We start from the raw sequence: 22,978 nt of genomic DNA, 5'->3' as shown, positions 1-22,978 counted from the left end.
AAGAGCAGGCGTGGGGGTGATAAGGGGGTCGGCCGGGATTTATGGGAGCAGTGCTGGACTTGGCCGCTCTCAGATCCAGGCTGGGTGACACCAGCAGATCGCAGTGTCGCTGCTGGGGCAGGGCTCAGGACAGCGGGGCCCGGGTCCCAGCTTGTGGCCGTGGGTCACATCCAGCCCCTGGGCCGGGAGGGTGACAGTCACCGGCTTGTGCACGGTGGAAGCACGGCCAGTGTGGGTGGCAGTGAGTCCCTGTGTGGCAGCGAGGGACACTGGGGTGTCCCCCAGCCTGCGCACACATCCACGTGCTGCGTGCACCTCCAGCAGCAGCTCCCCGGGGAAAGGGGCTCCTGGCACACGTGCAGTAAATCGGGAGGCTGTGCAGGACCTGCAGCCTCTCCGAGGGGCTGTGACAGTGACACGGATGTCCCCTCACGGCCGGTTCCCCTCCCGCAGGTACATGATCACCTCGCTGGACCGCACCCACGCCGGCTTCTACCGCTGCATCGTCCGCAACCGCATGGGAGCGCTGCTGCAGCGCCAGACCGAGGTGCAGGTGGCCTGTAAGTGACCGTCCTGCCCCGAGGGGACCGCGCGGGGACACCCAGCTCCCGGCGGCCGGGGACAGCTCCGGTGTGGCTGCCACTCGTGGCCAGCACGCGAGAGCCCGCAGCATCCCTGGGGTGACACTGGCAGGGACATTGGAGCATCCCTGGGTGATGCTGGCAGGGACATCGGAGCATCCCTGGGGTGACACTGGCAGGGACATTGGAGCATCCGTGGGTGATGCTGGCAGGGACATCCAGAGTGTCCCTGGGGTGACACTGGCAGGGACATTGGAGCATCCCTGGGGTGACACTGGCAGGGACATTGGAGCATCCCTGGGCTGATACTGGCAGGGACATCGGAGCATCTCTGGGTGATACTGGCAGGGACATTGGAGCATCCCTGGGTGATGCTGGTAGGGACATCAGAGCATCTCTGGGGTGACACTGGCAGGGGCATCAGAGCATCCCTGGGTGACACTGGTAGGGACATCAGAGCATCTCTGGGGTGACACTGGCAGGGGCATCAGAGAATCCCTGGGGTGATGCTGGCAGGGATGTCTGGAGCATCCCTGGGTGATGCTGGTGAGATTTAAGGAGGACATGGCAGTGCTGAAGCCTGGGATGGTGGCTCTGTCCCCCGAAGGGCCCTGCCCCTCTCTGTCACCCCTCCCTCCCCTGGGATGTCCCCAATCCCATCCCCTCAAACACCTCCTGAGGAGCAGTGACAAATCAGGAGGATAATGAGAAATTAATAAGGCAGCTGTGCTAACAACTAATGATAATGGCAAAGTCGTTAAAAAAGGATTCTTTACATGTTTTTAATTACAGCAATTAAGGAAGTCAATAAAAATCCCCTGTCCCACCCTCCCTCCTCCATGCCCCCTGCTTCCCTCAGCCTCCCACAGCTGCTGTGTGCTTCCAGGCTGGGCATGGCAGGGGCATGGAGGCAGCTGTGCCACGCACACCTTGTCCCTGGAGCCAGGGCCACGCTGGGATGCTGCTGGCACCGGGACATGTGACCGTGTTCACAGGGGTCTGAGGATGAGGGGAGAGACGAGGATCTGACTCTGTGTTTCAGAAGGCTTGGTTTATTATTTTATGATATATGTTACATTGAAACTATACTAAAAGAATAGAAGAAAGGATTTCGTCAGAAGGCTAGCTAAGAATAGAAAAAGAAAGAATGATAACAAAGGTTTGTGGCTCGGACTCTCTGTCCAAGCCAGCTGGGCTGTGATTGGCCATTAATTAGAAACAACCAACAGGGAGCAGAGTGAAGCTGGGGAGCCCCGGGACGGGGCCCTCCCTGCTGTGGCTGCAGCCTGCGTGTGGTGGGGACACCTGGATGGGGTCCCTGACCCAGCACAGGGGTGATGGAGGGATGGAGGGATGGAGGGATGGATGGATGGATGGATGGGTGGATGATGGAGGGAGGGATGGATGGATGGATGGATGGATGGAGGGATCGCCAGGAGCAGCCCATGGCATCTGAGCCACCCCCACATCCTCCACCCTGAGCCAGCCGAGGACGGGACCGGGACCACCCCTCTGCACCATCCCATGGGAGCCCATCCCACAAACCCCATCCTGCTGCCCAGCCAGACCTGGCTCTGCACCCCTGGGCTCACCCCCAGCCCTGGCACGGTTCCCTGCCCTGTTCTGCAGACATGGGGAGCTTCGAGGACAGCGAGACGCAGCAGAGCGTGTCCCACGGCGAGGCGGCCGTCATCCCCGCGCCCCGCATCGCCAGCTTCCCGCAGCCCCAGGTCACCTGGTTCCGGGACGGACGGAAGATCTCCCCCAGCAGCCGCATGTTAGCAGCCCTGGAACCCCCCCCAGCACCCCAGGGGCCGCACTCCCCCTTGTCCCCGCACTGAGGATGTTTAACCAACATCGTGCTGAAGCCCAGGGACAGGCCCGCTGACTAATGGCTCTGTTTGTCACCAGAGAAGGGGATTTCTTCACAAAAAATGAAAACAGGAGGGAGGAAGGCGGGGGAGAGGGTGGGATAGAGCCAAACACAGCACACAAGTGTCCCCACGGAGCTGTGGCAGATCCCGGTGCTGCCGGAGCCCTGGGCAGGAATTGAATTTGTAACCCCCATTATGCAGGAATTGAACTGGTCTCCCTTCGATTTGCAAAGCGGGATTGAGGAGATAAAACTCCTTTATCTCATATTTAATGGTAAAAAAAAAATATTCCCCACAGCATTTTATGTTTCCAGCAGATTAGATTGTTCCAATAAGTAAAAAATGAAAAAAAAAAAAGGAGAAATCCTCAGAATCTGCTCTGTCCCATGGGGTCTGCTTGGATAGAGAAGGGCAGGGCTTGGTCCCCCATCCTGGGGGGAGGCTGGGGGTCCTGTGCTGGTGCTGGGTGGGCAGTGAGGGTCCCAGCTGGCTGGGTTCAGCCCCACCATGCTCTCCTCCCAGAGCCATCACGCTGGAAAACACCCTGGTGATCCTGTCCACGGTGGCGCCGGACGCGGGGCGTTACTACGTGCAGGCGGTGAATGACAAGAACGGGGACAACAAGACGAGCCAGCCCATCACCCTGACGGTGGCCAGTGAGTGTGGGGGGCGCTGGGCCCCTCTCCCCAGCCCCTGCCTCGCCCCCAGGTTTAATTTGCAGTAAATCTCTTCGGAGGCTCTGGCTTTTGCTGACTTAACACTTCAGCTGGCACAGAATTTATTTAGGCGCTCGTGGCTGCGCTGCAGGCGCTGCTGTGTCACAGGCAGAGCACCATCCTGCCATGGCCTGGGATGGGCTGGGGGCTGCAGTGTCACCCCACGGACACCCCCCACCCCGTCTGTGTCCCCCTGTCAGCTCCTGGTGCTCTGGAGCAGCCCCTGCCTGGGGGTCACCCCTGTGGCTTTGTCCCCCCAGTCCCTTTGGGTCCCCCAGGACTTCCAGGGGTCCCCCAGCCCATTTGGGTGGTGACAGCCCCTCCCACGGTGTGACAGCGTTCACAGGGGTCCGAGGATGAGGGAAGAGATGAGGATCTGACTCCGTGTTTCAGAAGGCTTGATTTATTATTTTATGATATATATTACATTAAAACTATACTAAAAGAATAGAAGAAAGGATTTCTTCAGAAGGCTGGCTAAGAATAGAATAGCAAAGAATGATAACAAAGGTTTGTGGCTCGGACTCTCTCTCTGAGCCAGCCGGACTGTGATTGGCCATTAATGAGAAACAACCACATGAGACCAATCACATGAGATGCACCTGTTGCATTCCACAGCAGCAGATAACCATTGTTCACATTTTGTTCCTGAGGCTTCTCAGCTTCTCAGGAGGAAAAATCCTAAGGAAAGGATTTTCCATAGAAGATGTCTGTGACACCCTGGGACATGCCCTGAGGTGACATCAGTCCTGTCACGCTCTCCCCACCTCCCCTCCTGCTGCTCCACGGGGTTAGGACAGGTTACCCCTGTCTGTCTGTCTGCCCGTCTCCCATCCCCATTAATCTCTTTTCCCGTCCCTCGGCGTCCTGGAGCTCCATAAACATCCCAGGCCCTGTTTATGGATTCAGCTCTATCAGCAGCTTTCGAGCCCATCGCGTTTTTACAGCGCCTACACGAGGGTTTTTTATTGTTGCCATCATTTTGCTTTATGGACTCCCTGCTCCCTCCTCCCTGCTGCCACCAGCCTGGTGGCCCTGGTGGCATGCCAGGGCTCCATGGGGGGACACAGCTGGGAAAGCCACCAGGTCCCTGTCACTTTTGTCTCCTCCAAGCTGGGGATTTGGGTGCCCTCTCTGGGGACGCCCCAGGGTGGCAGGGGGTGCTCATGGCTGTCCCTCTGGCCTCATTCTCCCCAGATGTGGGTGGCCCAGCTGATCCCATCGCACCCACCATCATTGTCCCTCCCAAGAACACCAGCGTGGTGGCCGGGACCTCGGAGGTGACCATGGAGTGTGTGGCCAATGCCCGGTGAGCCCTGGGGTGGGGATGAGGATGGGGAATCTCCCTGTTGGCATTGCCCAAGGGGGATTTAGGGGCTGGGTGCTCCTAAACCCCTTCCCACCACACTCCTGGGACCTGTGGGATGCAGGGAGGTCCCTTCCCACTGGAGTCCTGTGGGATGGAGAGGGGTGGGATCCTCCAGGGAAGGCTCTTGACACGTCCTGGCCCCTCAGGCCACTGATCAAGCTGCACATCATCTGGAAGAAGGACGGGGCGCCCGTGTCCAGCGGGATCAGCGACTACAGCCGGCGGCTGACCATCCTGCACCCCACCCTGAGCGACAGCGGCTTCTACGAGTGCCAGGCTGTGCTGCGCAGCAGCAGCGTCCCTGCCGTCACTGCCGGCGCCTTCCTGGCTGTGCTGGGTGAGCTCCTGCCCATTGGCACCTCCCTGTGTCGGTTCTGGGTGAGCTCCTGCCCCTGCTGGGTGAGCTCCTGCCCGTGGGCACCTCCCTGTCCATGCTGGGTGAGCTCCTGCCCATGCTGGATTATCTCCTGTCCATTGGCACCTTCCTGTCCGTGCTGGGTGAGCTCCTGCCTGTACTGGGTGAGCTCCTGTCCATTGGCACCTCCCTGTGTCCGTGCTGGGTGAGCTCCTGTCCGTGGGCACCTCCCTGTCCATGCTGGGTGAGCTCCTGCCCCTGCTGGATTATCTCCTGTCCATTGGCACCTTCCTGCCCCTGCTGGATTATCTCCTGTCCATTGGCACCTCCCTGTGTCCGTGCTGGGTGAGCTCCTGCCCACCAGCAGCCCAGACCACGCGTGCCATGAGCTGGGGCAGGGCTGGGAGGTGACAGGAGGGGCACGGGTCATCCCAAGGACCCTGGGGAGAGTCTCTGCCCCCGTTCCTATTTCCCGTTCCCTCGGCAGAGCCCCCTCAGTTCGTCAGGGAGCCGGAGAGGCACATCACGGCCGAGATGGAGAAGGTGGTGGCCATCCCCTGCCAGGCCAAGGGTGAGCTGCTCCCCGGCACCCTCCGTGCGCCACCACCAGCCTGTGCCTGACGTGCCTGTCCCCCTGCAGGTGTCCCCCCTCCCGAGATGGCCTGGTACAAGGACGCTGCCCTCCTGCAGCTGGAGAAGCTGTCCCGTTTCCAGCTGCTGGAGGACGGCAGCCTGCAGATCAGCGGGCTGCTCCCCGATGACACCGGCATGTTCCAGTGCTTCGCCCGCAACGCGGCTGGCGAGGTGCAGACCACCACGTACCTGGCCGTGACCAGTAGGTGCCAACCCCACCTTGCCCTGGGGGTGCCATGTCTGGGTGGTGGGCCACAGACAGCTCAGAGCGCCCAGGAAACTGTTCTGGGTCAGGTCAGGGCTGGGCACAGCACAGGGAGGGGATTCAGGGGGCTGTGCACCTCTGTGCCCGGCAGGCATCGCCCCCAACATCACGCGGGGTCCCCAGGACAGCGCGGTGATCGATGGCATGGCCGTCATCCTCAACTGCGAGACCTCGGGGGCGCCACGCCCGGCCATCACCTGGCAGAAAGGTACAGGGCTGGGGAGGAGCCTGGGGCCTGCCCAGCGGTGGCCGTGGTGCTGAGAGGCTCTGTGTGTCCCCAGGGGAGCGGGTCCTGGCCAGCGGCTCGGTGCAGCTGCCCCGTTTCACCCTGCTGGAGTCGGGCAGCCTCCTGGTGAGCCCTGCACACCTGCCCGACGCTGGCACCTACACCTGCCTGGCCACCAACTCCCGCGGCGTGGACGAGGCCTCTGCAGACCTGGTGGTCTGGGGTAAGGGGCTCAGGGTGGGCCAGGAGAGGGAGGGACCCTGTCTGGCTGTGGGACCATCCCGGTGCTGTGGGATGGAGCTCTCTGGGGATGGGTGCTGGGTTTTGGGGGTGCACACGGGGGCTGTCCCTGCCAGTGCCACCCCCGCAGTGCTGGTGGGTCATTGTGTCCCCCCACAGCAAGGACACGTATCACAGACCCGCCACAGGACCAGAGTGTCATCAAGGGCACCAAGGCTGTCATGAGCTGCGGGGTCACACATGACCCCAGCGTGGACGTCAGGTGAGGGAGGGGTTTGGGGAGTCCAGGCACCCCCGGGTTGCCCACCTGGCTGCTGTCAGTGCTGTCCTGGGGAGGGACATGGGGGTCCCCTTCCTCATCCCCACGCTGGTGATCCTGCAGTGCCACCTGGTGCCCTGTGACTGCGAGCCCCTGGTCCCCTCTGCTCGCTGGGGGCTGCGGGGCACCAGCACACCTGGCTCCCCCCGGCACAGGTACGTCTGGGAGAAGGATGGGGCTCCGCTGGGCCCCGAGAGCGGCCCCCGCGTGCGCCTGGACGAGGTGGGCACCCTGCACATCTCCCAGACCTGGTCGGGTGACATCGGCACCTACACCTGCAAGGTGATCTCGGCCGGGGGCAACGACTCGCGCAGCGCCCACCTCCGTGTCCGGTGAGCCCCCCCTCACCCTGCCAGCAGCCCGGGGCTGTGCCCCCTCCCTCCTTCCCTGCCTAACCCCCCTGTTCAGGCAGCTCCCCCACGCCCCCGAGAGCCCCGTGGCCACGCTGAGCCCGCAGGAGAAGCGGGCCATCAACCTCACCTGGGCCAAGCCCTTCGACGGCAACAGCCCCCTGCTCCGCTACGTCGTGGAGGTCTCCGAGAACAGTAAGGGGCTGCTGCCACCCCCTGGCACCGCTGGCACTGGGAGAAGTCCCCAGTGTCACCCCTGCTGCAGGGGATGCTGCTTGGGGACCTCGGGACTGGTCAGCCAGGCAGGGGACCCCAGTGTTCTGCAGGCCAGGTCCCCACCGTGCTGTCCCCTCTTCCCCCAGACGCGCCCTGGACCGTGCTGCTGGCCAGCGTGGACCCCGAGGTGACATCGGTGACAGTGCGGGGCTTGGTCCCCGCTCGCTCCTACCAGTTCCGCCTGTGTGCCGTGAACGACGTGGGCAGGGGACAGTTCAGCAAGGACACGGAGAGGTGAGTCCCGGCCTGGGGGGGTCCTGGGGGGGCTGGTGACCCCGGCGCTCACCCTGCCCTGTCCCTGCAGGGTGTCCCTGCCCGAGGAGCCGCCCTCTGCGCCCCCCCAGAACGTCATCGCCAGCGGCCGCACCAACCAGTCCATCATGATCCAGTGGCAGCCGCCCCCCGAGAGCCACCAGAACGGGGTCCTCAAGGGCTACATCATCCGGTAGGTGCCAGCTGGGGTGCCCAGGGGTCCCCAGTGTGGTGCTGGTGGGGGCAGTGGCGGCTCTGACGGCTCCTGGTGCCCAGGTACTGCCTGGCCGGGCTGCCCGTGGGGTACCAGTTCAAGAACATCACCAACGCCGAGGTCAACAACCTCCTCCTGGAGGACCTCATCATCTGGACCAACTATGAGATCGAGGTGGCCGCCTACAACAGCGCTGGCCTGGGGGTCTACAGCATGAAGGTGACAGAGTGGACGCTGCAGGGAGGTAGGCAGGGACAGTCAGGGGTGGGCAGGGGCTTGGTGGGCACCCCGACAGCATCAGGTGCCATTGGGGTGGTGGGATGGGAGGCAGGAGGATGGGTGTGGAGGTCCCAGGGGGACTGGGATGTGATGGGCAGGGATGACCTGGGGCTGGCACTCAGCTGATGGAGAGGACCTCATGGAGCTGTCCCTGTGAGCTGTCCCTTCAACCTGGCAGTGCCCACGGTGCCCCCGGGGAATGTGCAGGCTGAGGCCACCAACTCCACCACCATCCGCTTCACCTGGAACCCACCCAGCCCCCAGTTCATCAACGGCATCAACCAGGGCTACAAGGTGAGGGTGATTCCCAAAACCAGAACAGCCTGTGGGGAAAACTTGGTCAACCTTCACAAACTGTCTTGGCTCCTCCTCACTGAAATCCTGGATTTTAATTGGCTCTCTCCTGACTGCTAAAATAATATTTACTGTTATTTAACACTTGCATGGGCTCGGAGTCTCCCATGCTCTGTAATTAATTCCAAATTGCAATTAATTCAAATTTACATTAATGAAATTGAATTAAAACATTAAACTTGTGTTTTAATCCACTCGAAAGAAGTTCGGGAATTTAATTGCCGCTGAATGAGATAACCAGCATGAGTAGGATATTTAACATTCCTATTAAACGCCACTTAGTATTTTTGATTAGTATTTTTAGGGCCTAATTAGTGTTTAATTAAGTTGCTAGAGGCTATCTTGCACAATACCAATTAAATGCCCAACCATCCCTCTTGGATGCGGGCAAGGGGGGGATCCCGTTATCGATGGAGTTAATCACAGCTCCGTAACGGTGCGGGGAGCGCTGGATGCCGGCGCTGTTTAATTGATCGTTAATCAACGCCTAATTAATAAGAGGAGGCCGGAGTTGGTATTTTTGGTACCGGGGAACCTTCACAGCAGCTCCTTTCTCCTTCCTGGCGCAGCTCATCGCCTGGGAGCCGGAGCACGAGGACGAGGCCACGGTGGTGACAGTGCGGCCCAATTTCCAGGACAGCGTGCACGTGGGCTACGTGCCGGGGCTGCGCAAGTTCGCCGAGTACCTGACCTCGGTGCTGTGCTTCACCACGCCCGGGGACGGCCCACGCAGCCCCCCGCAGCTGGTGCGCACCCACGAGGACGGTACGGGGAGGCTCCCACCCCCCGGGCACGGACCCTGCCCGACCCCCGGCTCCGCCCAAGGGGGTCCCGTGGGTGCTGAGGGCGCTCTGCGCTTGGGTGTTGAGCGTCTGGGTGTTTTTGGGCAGTGCCCGGCCCCGTGGGACACCTGAGCTTCAGTGACATCCTGGACACGTCCCTGAAGGTCAGCTGGCAGGAGCCGCTGGAGAAGAATGGGATCCTGACGGGTAAGGGAGCCAACAGCAGGTACTGGCTCTGTCATCGGTGCCTTTCCCACCCCACAGCACCTCTCCCTTTTCCTGTCCCATTCCCACTCTGCAGCACTGTCCCATGTCCCACTGCCACCCTGCAGTCACACTCAAGTGTCCTTTTTCTCCCCTGCAGCATCTCCCCTTTGTCCTGTCCTCTTCCCACCTGCCCTGTCCCACCCCTGTCCCCGCACAGCCCCTGGGGTGGGTGATGCAGGGGTGGGCAATGCAGGGGTGACACTGCAGGGCTGCATTCCAGGGTACCGGATCTCCTGGGAGGAGTACAACCGCACCAACACGCGGGTGACGCACTACCTGCCCAACGTCACCCTGGAGTACCGCGTCACCGGCCTCACCGCCCTCACCACCTACACCATCGAGGTGGCCGCCATGACCTCCAAGGGACAGGGACAGCTCTCCTCCTCCACCATCTCCTCGGGGGTCCCCCCAGGTGAGCACCGGGGTGCTGGAGGGCTGCGTGTGGTGCTGGGGGCCAGCAGCTGGTGCCACCCAGCCTGCCCTGTCCCCACAGAGCTCCCCGGTGCCCCCACCAACCTGGGCATCTCCAACATCGGCCCCCGCTCCGTCACCATCCAGTTTCGCCCGGGTTACGATGGCAAAACCTCAATCTCCCGCTGGCAGGTGGAGGCACAGGTACAGCGGGGCTGGGAAGGGGCTCAGGGGGTGTTTGGGGGTGTGGGGGTGTTCACAGGGGTCTCAGGATGAGGGAAGAGACGGGAATGTTGACTCCATGATTCAGAAGGCTTGATTTATTATTTTATGATATATATTTTATTAAAACTATACTAAAAGAATAGAAGAAAGGATTTCATCAGAAGGCTAGCTAAGAATAGAAAAAGAATGATAACAAAGGCTTGTGACTGACCGAGACAGTCCAGACAGCTGGGCTGTGATTGGCCATTAATTAGAAACAACCCCATGAGCCCAATCACAGATGTACCTGTTGCATTCCACAGCAGCAGATAACCATTGTTTACATTTTGTTCCTGAGGCCTCTCAGCTTCTCAGGAGGAAAAATCCTAAGGAGAGGATTTTTCATAAAACATGTCTGTGACATGGGGGGCAGCCCACCCCGCTCACCCCGCTGCCGCCCCACAGGTGGGCCAGAACGGCGAGGCCGGCGAGTGGGGGCTCGTGCACCAGCTGGCCAACGAGCCCGACACCCGCTCCATGGAGGTGCCCAACCTGAAGCCCTACACCTACTACAGGTGAGTGCCAGGCTGGTGCCATGCTGCCATCCCTGGGTCCCTCGCTGTGACCTCATTGTCCTCCCCAGGGGACTGGAGCCCTCCTGGCCCTCACCGTGACCCCCTCTCCTCTCGCCCCTCAGTTTCCGCATGCGGCAGGTGAACATCGTGGGCACCAGCCCCCCCAGCCTGCCCTCCAGGAGGATCCAGACCCTCCAAGCCCCCCCGGACATGGCCCCTGCCAATGTCACCCTGAGGACGGCCAGCGAGACCAGCCTGTGGCTGCGCTGGATGGTGAGGGGGGCCCGGGGGTCTGTGCCTGCGTGGCTGAACAGGGACGGAGCTGGGGGGGCTGTGGGACATCAGCGGTGACAGTGGCTGTCCCTGGCAGCCCCTCCTGGAGCAGGAGTACAACGGGAGCCCCGACTCGGTGGGCTACAGGATCCGGTACGCGCGGGCGGACGGGCGGGGGCAGCCGGCACTGCAGCTGATCCGTGACCGCGTGGAGAGGGAATTCACCATCGAGGACCTGCAGGAGTGGACGGAGTACCGGGTGCAAGTCCAGGCCTTCAACGCCATCGGCCCCGGGCCCTGGAGCCCCCCGGTGCTGGGACGTACCCGGGAGTCAGGTACTGAGCCCACCTGGGCACTGGGCACCCACCTCAGCCAATGTGGCCAGGTACTGAGCCCACCTGGGCACTGGGCACCCACCTGGGCCAATGTGGCCGCTGACCCTCTCTGCTGCCCTCTCCAGTGCCCTCCTCTGGCCCCAGCAATGTGTCAGCAGTGGCCACCTCCTCCAGCAGCCTGCTGGTCCAATGGAGTGACATTCCTGAGGCTGACTGCAACGGGCTCATCCTGGGCTACAAGGTGAGCTCCTGCCCGTGGGCAGCGCAACTTTCCCTGGGGAATCACCCTGCAGGATGTGGGGTTCCTAACTGGGCCACCCCCAAGGTGCTGGTGTGTCACTCTTGCGCAGAGATTGGGGCAGGAACAGGTGAGAGGCAGGATTGTAGAAAAGGCAAAGAAGGCTTTATTCAAAGGAACTGTGCAGTTTTTATAGAGTGATACGATGGGTTCTATTCTATTGGCTAAGTAACAAAAACATCTTCCTCTCACACTGTCCTTGAGAAGAACAGAAAAACGAAGTAGAAAAACACCACCTGCAAATTGTTTATACTTAACAGGTTCTCACATCTTTCCAACTCCCTAAAATTTCTCACAAGCCCCTGTGAGAAACGTTTGCCATTTCTCTCTCTGTCCCATGGCATCCACACTGGTGGCCCGGCCATGTCACACGGGCCGTGTCACACTGGCCACGTCACATGGGCTGTGTCACACTGGCCGTGTCACACTGACCATGTCACACGGGCTGTGTTGCAGGTGCTGTACAAGGAGAAGGGCTCGGAGGCCCGTGCCCGGTTCTGGCTGGCAGAGGGCAATGCCTCCCACAGCGCCCAGCTCACCGGGCTGGCCAAGTACACCCTGTACGAGATCCGGGTGCTGGCCTTCACCAGGATGGGCGATGGTGTCCCCAGCCGGCCTCCTGTCCTCGAGAGGACGCTGGATGATGGTGGGTGACAGCACCTGGGTGGGCTGGGTGATTGATCCCACCCCCCTGGGTGATTGATCCCACCCCATCCCTGGGTGATTGATCCCACCCCATCCTTGGTTGATTGATCCTGTCCTATCTGGCTGATTAATCCCATCCCATCCCTGTTCTCTGGGGCGATCCCTCTCCCCCTGCCCAGGACACCCAGGCCTCCCAGGGGATGGGATCTTTTCCCCACTACCCAGTGACTCCAATCTGTCCCCCTGCAGTGCCCGGGCCCCCCGTGGGGCTCCTCTTTCCTGAAGTGAGGACCACCTTGGTGAGGCTCATCTGGCAGCCGCCGGCAGCGCCCAACGGCGTCATCCTGGGTAGGTGGGGAGCACCCGGGGTGAGCCACACCGGGATGCTCTGCAGAGGGATGCAGAGGTCCTGGTTGGGCAGGGATTGTCAGAGAGCAGCTCCCTGGGCACCTCGGAGCCCTCAGGGGTGAAGTTCCCTGCTCGGATGCTGGTCCCGGGCTGGGTGTGAGCAGGTCGGGATGGAGGGGGCGGCACGGGCAGGGGTCCAGGCTGGTGTCCCCTCCCCATCGCCACCACTCTGCTCCCTCCCCGCAGCCTACCAGGTCAGCCACCGCCTGAACACCTCGGCGCTGACCGCGGCCGCCGTGGAGGTGCTGGATGCCGGCGCCCGGCAGTTCACGGCCACCGGCCTGCAGCCCGAGGCCACCTACCTGTTCCGTGTCACCGCGCAGAGCCGCAAGGGCTGGGGCGAGCCGGCCGAAGCGCTGGTGGTCACCACCGAGAAGAGAGGTAAGGATGGGGGTCCGGGCCGGCGGCGGGGGGCTGGCGGTGCCCCCGCAGCGCTGCCAGCCCCTCGCGTCCCCCAGCCCGGCCGCAGCCCCCCGGGAAGCCGCTGGCGCAGCAGGAGGAGGTGCGGGCGCGGAGCGTGCTGCTGTCCTGGGAGCCGGGCAGCGACGGGCTCTCCCCCGTGCGCTACTACACCGTGCAGAGCCGCGAGCTGCCCGACGGAGACTGGGCTGTGCACTCCGCCCCCGTCAGCCACAACGCCACCGCCTTCGTCGTGGACAGGTGAGGGGCTGGGGGTGCTCCGGGTGGTTTCCCCGTGCCTCAGTTTCCCCGTGTCGTGAGAAGTGCTGGGGAGCGATGGCGCGGTGGGAGGGAGCGGCTCGGGGGTGACCCGCTGGCTGCCCCGTCCCCATCCCGCTCTGCCCCCTGCAGGCTGAAACCCTTCACCTCCTACAAGTTCCGTGTGAAGGCCACGAACGACATCGGGGACAGCGAGTACAGCGAGGAGTCGGAGTCCCTGACCACCCTGCAGGCGGGTCAGCACCTCCTGGGGCAGGGACAGCGGCCACCCCCGTGCCCAAGGGAACGAATCCTCCTTTGTTCTGGGCATCTTCGGAGCCTCACCACTCTCTTCTCCCCCACAGCCCCCGAGGAGGCTCCCACCATCCTCTCCATCACTCCCCACACCACCACGTCAGTGCTTATCCGCTGGCAGGTACTGTCTGTCCCCCCTGCCCTGCCCTGCCCATGGAGGTGGCGCCTCAGGGTGCCAGGGAGCCCTGGGCCAGAGCAGCCTCTGACTGCCTTCCCTCGCTGCCCTGCAGCCCCCGGCTGAGGACAAGATCAACGGCATCCTGCTGGGGTTCCGCCTGCGCTACCGGGAGCTGCTGCACGACAGCCTGAGGGGCTTCGCCCTGCGCGGCCTCGGCCACCCCAGCGCCACCCGTGAGTGCCCCCGGGACAGGGGCTGGGCTGGACTGGGGGGGCAGCTGGGATCTGAGCAGTGCAGGACCCACAGCATCTCCCCGGTACCAGGGTCAGGCTGTGCCCCCTGGAGCTGGCACCAGTTCCCCTGCGCCACCAGGCCTGTGGTCCTTAATGTACAGCCAGTGCTGTCACTGGCTCTGTCCCACCGTGTCCACAAATCTGAGCCTCGCAGGGGCGTCTGTGCCTGACATGGGCTGTGTGACATCCGCTGTGTGACAGCCTCTGTGTGTCATCCTCTGTGTGACATCCTGCTGGGTGTCATCCTGCTGGGTGTCATCCTGCTGGGTGTCATCCTGCTGGGTGTCCCCAGCCCCTGTAGGCAACAGGGTCACATCCCCTCTGGTGGCAGCAGGGACACGAGTGACAAGGGCAGAGCCTAAGGCAGGACCTGGCCCTGTGCTCTGTGGGGACCCCAATGCCCAAACCTGGCTGGTGGCACTCAGGGGATGGGGCTGGAGGATGGAAATGCTCCTCAGTGCTGTCACAGCCCCGTTGGCACCTGGGGGTGCCAGGGCCCTTTCTGGGGAGCCCTGACCTGCGGTGGGGTGGGGGCTGTGTGGGGATGGGGGCTCAGAGGCAGGAGCCTCCCCTGCCCTGCACTAACCCCCCTGTTCTCCTGCCCAGCTGTCTATGCTGTGCACAACCTCAGCGAGGTGTCCCTCACCCAGTACGAGCTGGACAGTAAGTGACCACCCCCTGTGTGTCCCCCAGCGCCACCTCTGTGTGTCCCCCAGTGCCACCCCTGTGTGTCCCCCCAGTGCCACCCCCTGTGTGTTCCCCAGTGCCACCTCTGTGTGTTCCCCAGTGCCACCTCTATGTGTCCCCCAGTGCCACCCTGTGTGTCCCCCAGTGCCACCCTGTGTGTCCCCCAGCGCCACCCCCTGTGCGTCCCTGCACTGCAGGGCCAGCCAGAACCCCTGTGTCCCATCCAGCTGCTCCTTGGGGACACCCCCTCCTTCCCAACCAGGGGGGCTCTGCCAGGTCCCCCGGGGCTGCCCCGTCCTGGGGAGGGTCCCACTCGCCCTTTGTCCCCCAGACTTGAGCAAGCACCGGCGCTACGAGATCCGGATGAGCGTCTACAACGCCGTGGGCGAGGGACCCCCCAGCCCCCCCCAGGAGGTGTTTGTGGGGGAAGCAGGTGAGTCCTGGCAGGCTCTGCCTCTGCTGGGGCTGCAGGAAAGGGCTCGGCTGTCCTGGGAGGCCGAATCAGTGCAGTGACCCCGTCCCCTCCCTCGGCACAGTGCCCACCGCAGCGCCCCGGAACGTGGCCGTGCAGGCGGTGACGGCCACGCAGCTGGATGTCACCTGGGAGCCGCCCCCCGTGGAGAGCCAGAACGGCGACATCCAGGGCTACAAGGTACCTCCTGTGCCCTGGGGGCTGCCACCCGCCCGGGGGGCTCTGGGGAGGGGCTGAACCCCTGCGGGGCACAGGGTGGGGGGCACCGGGGGTGCTGTGAGTGGTTTTGGGGAAGGGGCTCTGGGGGGATGTTGGGGTGCCGGGGAGATGCCGGGGGTCCCATCCTGGTGCCGAGCAGCGGCGGGGCAGCAGATGGCGCCGTCGGCCCTGGAATGCGACCGGGATGTGTTGGGAGAGAGCCGGGATGCGCCGGGATGCAGCTGGGATTTGCCGGGATACAGCCAGAAATTGTCGGGATGCAGCTGGGATGTATCGGGATGCAGCTGGGATGTGTCAGGATAGAGTCAGGATGTGTTGGGATGCACAGGGATGTGTCGGGATCCACCAGGATAGAGCTGGGATGTGTCGAGATGCAGCTGGGATGTGTCGGGATAGAGCCAGGGATGTGCTGGGATGCACCGAGATGGAGCCGGGATGTGCTAGGATGGAGCCAGGGTGTGGCGGGATAGAGCAGGGATGTGTCAGGATGCAGCCCAGGTGCAGTTGGGATGCACAGGAATGTGTCGGGATGCAGCTGGGATGTGTCGGGATGCAGCCCAGGTGCAGTTGGGATGCACAGGAATGTGTCAGGATGCAGCCCAGGTGCTGTTGGGATTCATTAGGATGCAGTTGCAGTACCCAGCCCCGTAATCCAAACACCTCCTGGTTCCCATCCATTGTGATTCCTCCTACTTGTCCCCATCCCGCGGGAATCAGGCACGGCTGGAAGGCGATCTCAGCACACCCTGGCCATGCCAGCCGTGCCTGATGCCCAGCACAGCCTGGAGCCCTCCTGGTGGAGGGGCTCTTCCATTCCCTCTGGCCACTTGGAGCCGGGGCAGGGACATTTGAGGGCTCAGGGAAGCCGGAGCTGGGTGGGACCCGTGCCTCATCCAGCTCCCCACGGCCCGTCCCGCAGATCCACTTCTGGGAGGAGCAGCGGCAGAACCAGAGCACGAGGGTCAGGACCCTTTTCCTGCCCGAGACCGGCGTGAAGCTGAAGAACCTGACGGGCTACACCTCCTACTGGGTCAGCGTGGCCGCCTTCAACGCCGCGGGCGACGGGCCCCGCAGCGTCCCCGTGAAGGCACGGACACAGCAGGCAGGTGGGGCCCGTGGCACGGCTCCCCCGGCACCCTGGGGACGTGTCTCCATGGGTCCAGCTCCATGCTGCAGTCCTGAGCAGAGCATCTCTGGGCTCACCCCAGCGGGTGTGTGGGGTGGGGTTGCCCGCAGATGAGTGTTTAAGGTTGAGGAGGATGAAGGTTTTGGGAGGACACAAGGAAAGTAATTCCCCTGTGGAATCTTTGCTGCAGCAGGGATGGGGCCCGGGGGGTGTGAGCTGGTGATCAATCAGCGTGAGGGTGGAGGCAGGGACAGGGGCTGGCTGGTGTGATGGTGTCCCCTGGAGCGCTGAGCTGGCCCTGTCCCCTGTCCCCTGGCAGCCCCCAGCGCTCCCGGCTCCATCCGCTTCAGCGAGCTGACCACCACCTCAGTGAATGTGTCCTGGGAGCCACCTCCTCTGCCCAACGGCATCCTCGAGGGCTACAGGCTGGTCTACGAGCCCTGCACGCCCGTGGATGGTGAGGGCACGGCCGGGGGCAGCGGGCAGGGCTGGAGGGGACCCGGCTCAGCCTCTGTCCCTGCAGGTGTCAGCAAGATTGTCACGGTGGATGTGAAGGGGAGCAGCCCACTGTGGATGAAGGTCAAGGACCTGGCTGAGGGTGTCACCTACCGCTTCCGAATCCGGGCCAAAACCTTCGCCTACGGGCCGGACGTCGAGGCCAACATCACCACGGGGCCCGGGGAAGGTACAGGGGACAACTGGGGACACGCGGGGGGAGGAGATGGAGCGGGGGCTGGCCCGGCTCTGGGCCAGTTTGTGCCCCTGCCTCCAGCTGTGCTCTGGTCCCCAGGTGCCCCCGGCCCCCCTGGAGAGCCCTTCATCTCCCGCTATGGCTCGGCCATCACCATCCACTGGTCCAGTGGGGACCCTGGCCAGGGTCCCATCACCAGATACGTCATCGAGGCCCGGCCCTCAGGTACCTCTGCTGCCTCTGCTGCGTGCCCACCTCAGGTGGGGATGGGTGGTGTTTGCTCAGGTGGGGGCAGGTGTGGTGTGTGCTGGGTCCCCAGAACAAAGGAGGAAATGATGAATCTGACTCCATGTTCTTAGAAGGCCGATTTATTGTTTTATGATCTATATTATATTAAAGAATGCTGTATTAAAACTATACTAAAAAATACAGAAAGGATACAGACAGAAGGCTACAAAGAATGATAATGAAAACTCATGACTCTGGGAGGAGTCCTGACACAGCCTGACTGTGATTGGCCAATAAGTCAAAACAATTCACATGAAACCAATCAAACAACCACCTGTTGGATAAACAATCTCCAAACCACATTCCAAAGCAGCAAAACACAGGAGAAGCAAACGAGATAAGAATTGTTCTCCTTTTTCTCTGAGGCTTCTCAGCTTCCCAGGAGAGAAATCCTAGTTGAAGGGATTTTTCCAGAAAATGTGATGGTGACAGTCAGGAGAGGGGAAACTGAGGCAGGGAGCGCTGACCTGGGTTGGGTGTTAGGACCCAGTGTTAGGGGGGTGTCTGTGAGGAAAATGCTGCTGGGTGGGGATGATGGCAAGGACAGCACCCGCAGGGCTGGTGCATGGAGGGACAGCACCCCTGGCCCTGGGGTGTCCTGCAGAGCCAGCCCTAAAATCCCAGCCCTAAAATCCCAGCCCCGTTGTCTCTTCCAGATGAGGGGCTCTGGGACATCCTCATCAAAGACATCCCCAAGGAGGTGACCTCCTACACCTTCAGCATGGACATCCTCAAGCAGGGGGTCAGCTACGACTTCCGAGTCATTGCCGTCAATGACTACGGCTACGGGACCCCCAGCACCCCTTCCCCCTCCGTGTCAGGTGGGTCCCAGGGCCCCCCCTGTGCCAGAGGGAGGGTCCTGCTTGTGCTCTGTTCTCGTGGCCATCACTGAACCCACCCCGGCTCCTACAGAGCCCAAATCCCACTGCCAGCACCCCCGTTCCAGATCCCCCTCCCTTTCCGGGGATCCAGGCTTCCCCAAGTGACCCTGCGCCCTGCAGAGGGCTGTCCCCATGTCCCTGTCCCCCTCTGACCCTCCCTGCTGTGCCCCAGCCCAGAAAACCAACCCGTTCTATGAGGAGTGGTGGTTCCTGGTGGTCATCGCCCTGGTGGGGCTCATCTTCATCCTCCTCCTCGTCTTCGTGCTCATCATCCGCGGGCAGAGCAAGAAATACTCCAAGAAGTCGGACCCAGGTGAGCGAGGGAGTGTGGTGGGGGGTGACAGGACCCTCCTGCTCCCGTGGGAGCCTCTTGGGGTCTCTCCCTGCCTTTGGGGTCTGCGTGGAGTGCTGGGATCCTCCCCTCCTGCCCGCCTTGGGAGCAGCTCCTGCAGAGCCCCAGTGCCACCCCATAACTGTGCTGTGGTGTCCCAGAGAGCACCGGGAGCTCGGGATGAAATGAAGGGTTTGTCCCACAGACAGCTGTGGAGGCAGAACAGCCCGGGGGCTCGCAGAGGTCGCCGGGATTAGCCAAACACAGCTCTGTTTTCTTAGCTCTGTCAAGGGCTCAAATTGTGGGGAAAATCCAGAGCTCCTCGTTAAACAAACAGCTCAGAGCGGGGAGCTGGGGGCACTGGGGCAGGGCAGGGGGCTGGGGCAGGGCAGGGCTGGCACCTCCTGGCTGTCCCCAGGCCCTGGTGACTCTGGAACCAGCACAACGCCCCCGAGGCCATCCCCAGCCCCCCGAGACCATCCCCAGCCCCCCGAGGCCATCCCCAGCCCCCCGGGCCGTGCTGTGCTGCCTGCCCAGGGGCTGGGGGAGGCTGAGCGTCCCATTCCCCAGGGAACAGCTCCAAGGCGGCCGCCCTGAGCCACGGCGAGATGGTGAGCCTGGATGAGGGCAGCTTCCCTGCCCTGGAGCTCAACAACCGCCGCCTCTCGGTCAAGAACTCCTTCTGCAGGAAGAACGGCATCTACACCCGGTAGGGACCCCCCTCCACAGCCCCTCCCCGGGCAGGGGGAGCATCTTTGGTCATCCCTGCTCTGTCATGGCGTGGGGAGGGCTTGGATCACCAGGGGTGACCATGATCTGCTCAATGTCCGCCCTGAAAGCCCATTGGGGTTTTGGGAGGGGTTGGCATGGCTGAGGGTGATCCCTGAGCCAGCCCTATGGATCCCCGGGCTTGTCCCCAAGCGGCCCAGCCCCGAGTGGAGGTGACCCACGCTGAGCACCCCTCTGTGTGTCCCCGAGGTCCCCACCCCGGCCCAGCCCCGGCAGCCTGCACTACTCGGACGAGGACGTGACCAAGTACAACGACCTGATCCCCGCCGAGAGCAGCAGCCTGACCGAGAAACCCTCCGAGGTCTCCGACTCCCAGGTGAGCCCCGGGGCCGCGCACGGGCACAGGGACCTGGTGAGGGGGTGTGGAGGGTGCTGGGAGCCCTCCCTGAGCACCAGCCCGTTCCTCTGCCCGCCCCGAGGCAGTCCCGGGGCGTTTGGTGCTGCTCCCGCCCCATCCCGCCCTGGAAGCAGCAGCATCCCCGCGGCTCGGTTGAAGCTGGCACAGCCCCCGGCCCCTCTGCTGGGGATGTGACACTGCGGGGGCTCCCAGGGCTGCTGGGGACAGGGCACAGGGCTCAGCAGGTCACCGGGGGCTGTCCCGCTGCCCGGTCGCTGGTGGCAACGCCCGCGCCTCTGCCAAGGCCACAAAACGCCACCTTTGTCTCGCCCCGGCGCCACGGGCAGCTGTGGAGCCCCGGGGAGGCCACGGGGCTGTCACCCCCAGGGTGGATCCCGAGGGGCTGACACCCGGGGAAAGGTCCTGTGGGTCCCGAGGGCTGTCCCCGAGCAGGAGGGGACCGTGCCCAGGCTGCCCCCGGAGGGGACCGTGCCCAGGCGGTCCCCGAGCAGGAGGACCGTGCCCAGGCTGCCCCCCCGCCCCTGCCCGCACCGGCTGCTCCCTTGGCAGATGCCGGCTCCTCTCGCTGCGGCCCGAGCGGGGCTCGAGTGCCTTTTGAGGAGCTGTGAAGAGCTGCGGGAGCTGGCGCTGGCGCGGGGCAGTTCCCACCGCCCTCAATGGGCCCTTTGTGCGCCGCCGGAGAAGCTGAATCCAATTACCGGCAGAGCCCAAAAACGCCCTCCCCGCCGGCCCCGGGGGCAGCGCGGCCTCGCCAGCGCTCGGGAACCTTTTGTGTGAGGTTTTATTTTGTTTTAGCGAGAGGCAGAAACCCCCCAGCGATGCTGCAGCCGTCCCTGCCTTTAAATACTTTCGGGGATGCAAACGCTTTCGGGATGTGCTCGCCAGGGAAAGCACCAGGAAAGTGCTGGAAATCACAGAATTGTTCAGGCTGGAAAAGATCTCTGAGATCACCGATACCCAGCTGTGCCCCATCCACACCTTGTCCCCAGCCCAGAGCTCTGAGCGCCACCTCCAGCCCCTCCTGGAGCACTCCAAACCCCTCTGGGCAGCCCCTGGCAATGCCAGGCCACCCTTTCCACGAGGAAATTCCTCCTGATATCCCGAATTCCCCTGGCACAGCTCGGTTCACTCAGTTTGGATGGCAAAGTAAAGCCATCTTTCAAAGGAGGTCTTGGAAATCGGGATTCCCTAAGATTTAAGGTTTAAGAAATTAGGAATTCTTCTCTTTAAGGTTTAAGAGATTAGGATTTAAGGAATTGGAGCCCTTGGGCTGAGCCGAGGTGGTGCCCCTGCAGCCCCTGTGACACTCAGAGTGCTGGCAGAGGGGCAGGGCTGGGACAGGGAGGGACAATCTGGGCTCAGAGCTTGGCAGTGCCAGCTTTGTGCCCCCATGACAGGGCACAGGCTGATCCTGCTCTCCCACCTGCAGCCTGAATGCATTTTATTTACATTGGGGCCGTTCCCTCCCATTGCAGGGAGCAGAGCCCGACCCCATTGAATTTTGGGGCTGTTGGGAGCTGTCCCTCACTCTAGGACACGGAAGAACACAAGCACACACCGCTGTTCTCAAAGTGAAAAAAAAAGAGAGAAGTTTATTTTCTGACTCTAACATTTATGGTTTTCTAAGAGTGACAGTGGATTGGAGAGTGACACTGCCACCTCTCCAATGACACTGGACAAACCAAACTTTCTCCTCCTCCATAAAAGAATGCAAAACAACGAGTTATTTACAGAAAGCGCGCGAAAAGAGTTCACTACAAAAATGCCAACGTCAAAAAGCTTAGAAAAAACCTTAAAAAACCAAAGCAACGGCCCCCACCTGACCACCTTGCCCTGCGCTGTTTTTCAGGGCAGCGACAGCGAGTACGAGGTGGAGCCCGGGCACCAGAAGGCGCATTCCTTCGTCAACCACTACATCAGCGACCCCACCTACTACAACTCCTGGCGGCGGCAGCAGAAGGGGATCTCCCGTGCTCAGGCTTACAGCTACACCGAGAGCGACTCGGGCGAGCCCGAGCACGCCCCGCTGTCCAACAGCGCCTCCACGCAGCAGGGCAGCCTGTTCCGCCCCAAAGCCAGCAGGACTCCCACCCCCCAGACCCCCGGCAACGCCCCCCAAAGCCAGCCCGGGACCCTGTACCGCCCGCCCAGCAGCCTGGCCCCCGGCTCCAGAGCCCCCATCGCGGGGTTCTCCTCCTTCGTTTGATGCTTCGACAGAAGAAGAAGAAGAAGAAAAAAACACGAAACGGGAGAGGCGAGGGGGGGAAAAAAATTAGGAAAAAAGAAAGAAAAAAAGAAATTAAAGAAAAGCCCCAAGAATTAAGAGCAAAGGAAAAAGAAGAGGAGGAGGAGGAAGGGAGCAGCCCCAGGCTCCAGGGGTTTCTGCTGATGCCAAGGGCCGTCCCTGGGGCTGGGGAGCAAACCCAGGGCCCCTCCTTGGCCAAAGCTCCTGGGGCACAGACTCCTCTGATGAGGTGGGGCGGGGGGCTTTGGTGCCCCCACATCACCCCTGGCACCCCCGGGGGCTGCCCTGGAGCTGCTGCCGGACCCCAGTGGGGGCTGGGGGCTGGGGAAGGGGCTCCTGCCGTGCCAAACCCCGGCCCCTCCAGCCCTGGCTCCCCCAGGACGTGGGGACAAGCAGAGACACAGAGACAGGGCTGGAGCAGCTCTGCTGATCTCAAACCTCTGGACTTGAACCCCCCAATCTGGACCCCCCCAGAAGGATCCCAGGGGACGATTCATTGCTGCCCTCCTCGGTGCCTGGCCCAGCACAGCCCCCAGAACAAGAGGAGCCAGGACTGGAACCCCAGGACAGCCCCAGTGGGGCGCACGTGGTGCTCAAACCCCCAGTCCTGCGCCTCGGGGCTCTGGGGAGGACTCGGATGGGGCAGCCGGAGCCTCCCCTTGGCATTTCTGGTGGTTTGGGGGTTTTTAACGGGGTTTTGTGCAGAGATCTGAGGGCGCTGGGGGGTGTTGATGCCTGGGGGTGGCCGTGGCTGTTTTGGGGGTGTCTGCCCAGCCCAGCCCAGCCCAGCCCCTGCAGTGCCTATGGGTGAGCCAGCACCAGCCTGGCAGGGCCACGGTGGGAGATGCCAATAAACAGCCTGAGGACAAGCGTGTCCCCTCTCTGTCACCTTGCTCTGCCGCAGAAAGGCCCAATGCCATCTGTCCGTGTGTCCTGCTGTCCCTCCGGGCCTGTGGCCGCCCTGTGGTGCCAGGGAGGAGCTGGGCAAGGGGTGCCAGAGGTGCTGG

The 22,978-nt window shown here is 62.5% G+C and overlaps 1 protein-coding gene across 1 annotated transcript in view; it reads left to right on the top strand.

Annotated features, from left to right (window-relative positions):
• The window catches only part of SDK2 (sidekick cell adhesion molecule 2), a 50,130-nt gene extending 27,273 nt beyond the window's left edge, over positions 1–22,857 (top strand). The window contains exons 3-45 of the mRNA XM_030962205.1: positions 454–560; positions 2,211–2,358; positions 2,978–3,111; positions 4,369–4,480; positions 4,687–4,877; positions 5,383–5,466; positions 5,536–5,730; positions 5,885–6,001; positions 6,075–6,242; positions 6,419–6,521; positions 6,734–6,910; positions 6,987–7,123; positions 7,291–7,438; positions 7,509–7,649; positions 7,733–7,914; positions 8,128–8,243; positions 8,873–9,068; positions 9,194–9,292; positions 9,573–9,764; positions 9,846–9,967; positions 10,433–10,542; positions 10,665–10,815; positions 10,913–11,150; positions 11,276–11,391; positions 11,905–12,094; positions 12,343–12,441; positions 12,688–12,882; positions 12,960–13,161; positions 13,312–13,415; positions 13,524–13,594; positions 13,704–13,824; positions 14,491–14,547; positions 14,903–15,004; positions 15,108–15,223; positions 16,182–16,368; positions 16,708–16,845; positions 16,912–17,073; positions 17,179–17,304; positions 18,024–18,188; positions 18,421–18,561; positions 19,150–19,288; positions 19,558–19,684; positions 21,576–22,857. Of these exons, the coding sequence (XP_030818065.1) occupies positions 454–560; positions 2,211–2,358; positions 2,978–3,111; positions 4,369–4,480; positions 4,687–4,877; positions 5,383–5,466; positions 5,536–5,730; positions 5,885–6,001; positions 6,075–6,242; positions 6,419–6,521; positions 6,734–6,910; positions 6,987–7,123; positions 7,291–7,438; positions 7,509–7,649; positions 7,733–7,914; positions 8,128–8,243; positions 8,873–9,068; positions 9,194–9,292; positions 9,573–9,764; positions 9,846–9,967; positions 10,433–10,542; positions 10,665–10,815; positions 10,913–11,150; positions 11,276–11,391; positions 11,905–12,094; positions 12,343–12,441; positions 12,688–12,882; positions 12,960–13,161; positions 13,312–13,415; positions 13,524–13,594; positions 13,704–13,824; positions 14,491–14,547; positions 14,903–15,004; positions 15,108–15,223; positions 16,182–16,368; positions 16,708–16,845; positions 16,912–17,073; positions 17,179–17,304; positions 18,024–18,188; positions 18,421–18,561; positions 19,150–19,288; positions 19,558–19,684; positions 21,576–21,932 (6,283 nt within the window). The 3' untranslated portion in view covers positions 21,933–22,857. The remainder of the gene's footprint in view (positions 1–453; positions 561–2,210; positions 2,359–2,977; positions 3,112–4,368; positions 4,481–4,686; positions 4,878–5,382; positions 5,467–5,535; positions 5,731–5,884; positions 6,002–6,074; positions 6,243–6,418; positions 6,522–6,733; positions 6,911–6,986; positions 7,124–7,290; positions 7,439–7,508; positions 7,650–7,732; positions 7,915–8,127; positions 8,244–8,872; positions 9,069–9,193; positions 9,293–9,572; positions 9,765–9,845; positions 9,968–10,432; positions 10,543–10,664; positions 10,816–10,912; positions 11,151–11,275; positions 11,392–11,904; positions 12,095–12,342; positions 12,442–12,687; positions 12,883–12,959; positions 13,162–13,311; positions 13,416–13,523; positions 13,595–13,703; positions 13,825–14,490; positions 14,548–14,902; positions 15,005–15,107; positions 15,224–16,181; positions 16,369–16,707; positions 16,846–16,911; positions 17,074–17,178; positions 17,305–18,023; positions 18,189–18,420; positions 18,562–19,149; positions 19,289–19,557; positions 19,685–21,575) is intronic.
• The last annotated feature ends 121 nt before the right edge of the window (positions 22,858–22,978 follow it).

The sequence above is a fragment of the Camarhynchus parvulus genome, chromosome 18, assembly GCF_901933205.1.
Source record: "Camarhynchus parvulus chromosome 18, STF_HiC, whole genome shotgun sequence".
NCBI lineage: Eukaryota > Metazoa > Chordata > Aves > Passeriformes > Thraupidae > Camarhynchus > Camarhynchus parvulus.
Note: the sequence above shows the minus strand (reverse complement) of the source record. Positions and strands in the feature narration are given on the sequence as shown.